The following is a 4473-nucleotide window of genomic DNA, read 5'->3' on the forward strand; positions in this document are numbered from 1 at the left end:
GCAGAAGCTGTTACATGAATACAGTTTTGGCTCGGTGTTCCAATTCACTGGCTCTTGCCGGGGCCATTTCCCCTCCCCGCTGGCCAACAAAATAATTAGAGCATCAGCACAATTTATCTTCCCATCTCAACCAGCCCCCTCTGCTGGAGAGAGAAGGAACTAAAAGATGGTGGACACGGGGAGGGAAAGCGTATACGTCGCCGAGCAAAAGCAAACTGGGTTGCACTGTATTATATTCAGGGTTAAAGGTAATGCATGCTAGTTATTGAATTAGGAACTGGCTTTTAAACATTCACATGTAATTGCATCATTACATTTTAAAATCAGTACTTCTACTTAAATATTTTGTCCTGTAGCTCTACTATGTTTGAGTAGTCAACAGTTGCACAATTAAAGGCTCTGCACACCCACACAGGTGTTTCCAGTAAAAATGGTTAACGATTTAATTTGTCTTAAGAGAGATCCCAATCAGGCGCACTCACACAGTCCTGAGGAAATCGAGTCTGATCAGGCAGCAAGTGGAAACACCTGGAGACCACAGAGTGAGACGTTCCTTATTTCATTTTCTCCAGTGAAGCTAATCTTGAAACAAGTCATTTTACTTGCAGATGAGTACAGTCCAGCAGCAGCACTTAGCATTTTTATCCTCGGTATGTTCACCCTGCTGCTGTCTGACAAAAGAGAGGTATCCACTGCAGACAATGGAGCATAAAAGAGACTACAACTTTTGTGTACTGTCTTGAATGAAAAAACAAACAAACTTGAACCTTTTAGAGTGTTCCTTTATCCTTTTTAGAACGTTCTAAATTCGCCTGGCACCGAAGCTGGCGGGTATATAAATGTTAAGGGACGACCAAAGTTTTCAGAATCAGAATTTTTTTATTAGTCCCGCAAACAGGGAAATGTGTGTGTCACAGCAGCCAAAGGGCACTTCAGTTTCAATTTCATAGTTCTTCCTGAGGGGAACGCGAATGTCTGAATCTAATTTCTCGGCAGTCCATCCAGTATTGTTCAGATAATTCACCCAGAAACCACACATGTCAACCTTGTGGTGGCAGAGTGACATTACAAATGATGCAGCCACACAAACACAATGTCCGCACCAGGAAATAAGGGGCAGATCTTAATCTCCATCTTCCATTATTCCTCCTATTACGTCTTTGTTTGAGATAAGTGTCACAGCAGCCAGTTTGACTTGTCTCACGGCAGGAAGAGCCCAGGTGATACCGATCGCACAACGATGGCTGGGAGTCCACCTTTGCCCTTAATTACACCTGTCATACGTCTACAAAACAAGACGATTGAATCTCGAAAGAAAAACGAGACGGCAGATGCAGCCTGAGGTCAAAGTCACGCAGTTATTAAGGATAACACAGCTGTGTGAGAAACCAGGGGGCCAATCAGAAGAGGGGAGACAGAATGCGTTTCTCTTTCTCTCAGCCAGTAGATGGCAGCAGTCTGTATTAAGATGTGGAGAGAAAAGGTCTCTTTACACACACACACACACACACACACACACACACACACACACACACACACACACACACACACTTTCTTGGTACCAGCTATCCCTGTTTCCCATGATGTCATAGCCAAGAGCCAGCATGGGAATATCTGTCACATCCACTTAGTTTCCTGCTGTGCGTATCTGTGTGTGTGTGTGTGTGTGCGTGTGTGTGTGTGTGTGTGTGTGTTGCTGTATCCATGGTGTTGGAACACTTGGCTACTGTATATGCTGGCCATGGCTGTCGAGAGTGTTCGTGTCTGAAAGAATTTGAGAGACTTCAATGAATCAATCTTCCCTAAATTTCTCACTCACACCTTCACACAAACGCACCGAGGGATGAAGATATCTCCTGGCTCCAGCTCATAATCAGTATTCTTGTACTTTTTTTTTTTTGCTTTGATTTGTCACTGCATCACAGACTTTCGCCAACAATTGCAGAACATTTTGCTGTTATTTTGTGTTTTCTCTGAGTGTCCTTGCATGTGGATTTTTTTTTTTTGCAGTGATGGTGAGTGCTTTGTCATTTCTTTTGTCTCCTCTTTTATTCTCTCGCTTGTGTCGCCTGTCTTTGTAAAGCCGCCTCTTCCTCCTCAGGTAAGGACAGAGACAGATGGAGAGGGAGGGAAAAGGGAGGAGGAGGTTTCAAAATGCCCGGCAGAAGAACAACTTCTTCCAACCCAGTCCTTCCCTCCGCTCCTCCTCCTCCTGCTCCTCCTCCTCCACCACGGCCTCCTCTTCGCTCACGTCGCAAATCCAAGTCACCTTCATCCCGCTCCAACCACCCGACCCCAAAACGAGCCTTGGATTTGGACAAGATCGGGGTCACCACTGACCCGGACGACAGCAGGCCAACCCGAAGAGGGTCCAGAGACCTCCGGAGTTCTCAGGGTTCAGATCTGGACAGGAAGTGGGAGGGTGTGGCCTTGGAGCTGCGTTGCCGTGGCAGCAGGATGAGGTCGGCAGTGTACCAGAATTCCGACTTGCCCTCCATGGTCAAAGCCAAGAGGCAGCCGGAGCAGAGTGGGGGCAAAGGGCAGATAGACCGGAGTAAATTGAAAGCAACGTTTGTTTGAGGGGCCCGATGCTCAGTTGACTGGCGCTGTCTGGCCTGCTGATGGCGTCCGTGTGACTCTGACCGCAGCGATGGTCTCTGCAGCAGCTGAAACATTGTCTGGGTTCCAAGTCGAGACGAAGGGCCCGGTGTCAACAAGCGTGCAGCTGCTCCCAGACTCTCCACGGAGAGATGCTATTACAATGTGGCAGGCTGAGATTAATCAAACACTGTGCCCCAATTCCACACTGCATACTCACTCTCAGTCTTCACTGTGTACTGTCACAGTACATTCACGCATGTACTGTACCCAAGTGCAATTTGGGGGACTTGTGCTTCACCTGAGTATTGATGCCACTTTGTACATGTTAGAAGGAAATGTTGTGCTGTTTATTCAATAACATGTATTTTTACAGCTTAACATGACGAATGCTCAGATGAAAATGTCTAACAGTTATCATTAACAATATAAGTAAATGTGAAATTTAAAGGGCCACGCCAGCGTTTTTATCAGAGATCCTCCGTGATATTGTGGCACTTGTGAACAGGTAAGAACTTGAAGCAGAAGCTGAATTATTCACTGTTGTTCAAGGGATGAAAATGCTGGATCCTACATTTCCCATGATGCAACTTCAAAGCATCTTTCATAAGACCCTTCCTAAACACGTTTCCTTACCTTGGTTAAAAATCTTAATGGGGTAATGGACAGCCTTGAAGAAGAATTGATTGTCAGGGACTTTGGAAAAGACAACAGAGGTGCTAAGACAATCAGACTCAAGGTGGATGTTGTGGGTCTGCTGTGGCAAACCTTGTGTTCCGAAGACGGACTGCTTAGAGCGCGTCTAGAACTTCCCTTTAATCATTTTACAACTGCAGCACATCACGTAGAGAGTGTGCCTTTGGGTTTAACACGATGTTGAAAGTTCAAAACATCTAACAATATTAGCTCTCTTTTTCCCCCCTTCATAATTAATGGTCCAGCACACCCTCTGCTAAAAGTGATAAGATAGGAAGCAGTGAAGCATCTTTCCTTGGCATTTAGAGAATTCCACCAGCTCCTGTCTGCTATTATGTCTGGCTCATTTCACACAGATTGGAGCCTTCCCATGAGCAAAAAAACACACCCCCAAAAAACAGACGACTGCGAAACCACAACACCAGTGAGCATCTCATCATCGTTGGGCTTTCCCAGACTGAATGAGCTCCACCAGCACCAAAGATGAAATGATACAGCTGTTTTCACATGCTGAGTAACAGTCATCATAGGGCAGATAGATTTGTAAAATCTGTGGAGTGCTCCTTTAAAAAAAAAAGTAGGCAAAATAATAAGTGTTTGAAGTTAGTTACAGTTATTTATCTGAATACCGCCTGAAACACCATTAGAGTAAGTCAGCTGTCTGCAACTTTTTGGCCAGCTGGTGAGTGAAAGATAAGTGTTTGTCATTCTGTGTCCCTGCACTCTATCAGACCAGTCCGGCCACTGATGTAACCTGTCCACCCAGGAATAAATCCTCTGGAACGTACAGAGGCCCTGGAAGAAATTTAACCCCCCCAAAACAACAAAGTGGCTCGTTGCAGAGTTGAGCAACATCACTGTGAGACAAATCAGGGGGGGAAAAAAAGCAGCCAGACACATCATGCTCACACAATAAAGTATTTTCTTGACAAGTAATCTCGTATAATCGTTCATTCCATTCTGCTCATGTTGCATCTCTTAATTGGCATTATTCTCCGGGCAGCTTTTCAGGATTAAACTGGCTTTCCACAGACAGAGCCGAGGCTCCAATGATCAGCACTAAGGCAACGTGAATCCCTGTCTGACACCCGGCAAAGAGCCAGACTCGCGACTTAAGTGAAAGGCGCGCGAGTTATGCGCTTTTAATCGAGTTAGCTCCACTGTAAACAATCAGCACCT

The 4473-nt window shown here is 45.5% G+C and overlaps 1 protein-coding gene across 2 annotated transcripts; it reads left to right on the top strand.

The window, feature by feature from the left end:
- Positions 1–381: 381 nt before the first annotated feature.
- Positions 382–4298, top strand: LOC115590294 (formin BNI1-like). Of its 2 annotated transcripts, none has more exons than XM_030431635.1 (2): positions 382–542; positions 2102–4298. In XM_030431635.1, the coding sequence occupies exons 1-2, from the start codon at positions 431–433 to the stop codon at positions 2578–2580; spliced, it is 591 nt and encodes a 196-aa protein (XP_030287495.1). In that variant the 5' UTR covers positions 382–430; the 3' UTR covers positions 2581–4298. The 2 variants fall into 2 exon arrangements, with proteins under 2 accessions (XP_030287495.1, XP_030287504.1); XM_030431644.1 differs by lacking the exon at positions 382–542 and adding an exon at positions 1702–2015.
- Positions 4299–4473: the final 175 nt, after the last annotated feature.

Source organism: Sparus aurata, chromosome 1, assembly GCF_900880675.1.
Source record: "Sparus aurata chromosome 1, fSpaAur1.1, whole genome shotgun sequence".
Taxonomy (NCBI): Eukaryota; Metazoa; Chordata; class Actinopteri; order Spariformes; family Sparidae; genus Sparus; species Sparus aurata.

Bases quoted from the DNA above. Each gene is read 5' to 3' on its own strand.
- LOC115590294 (XM_030431635.1), top strand. From the start codon at position 431: ATGGTTAACGATTTAATTTGTCTTAAGAGAGATCCCAATCAGGCGCAC. The intron at 543-2,101 runs GTGAGACGTTCC...CTTCCTCCTCAG, and splicing joins AAACACCTGGAGACCACAGA to GTAAGGACAGAGACAGATGG.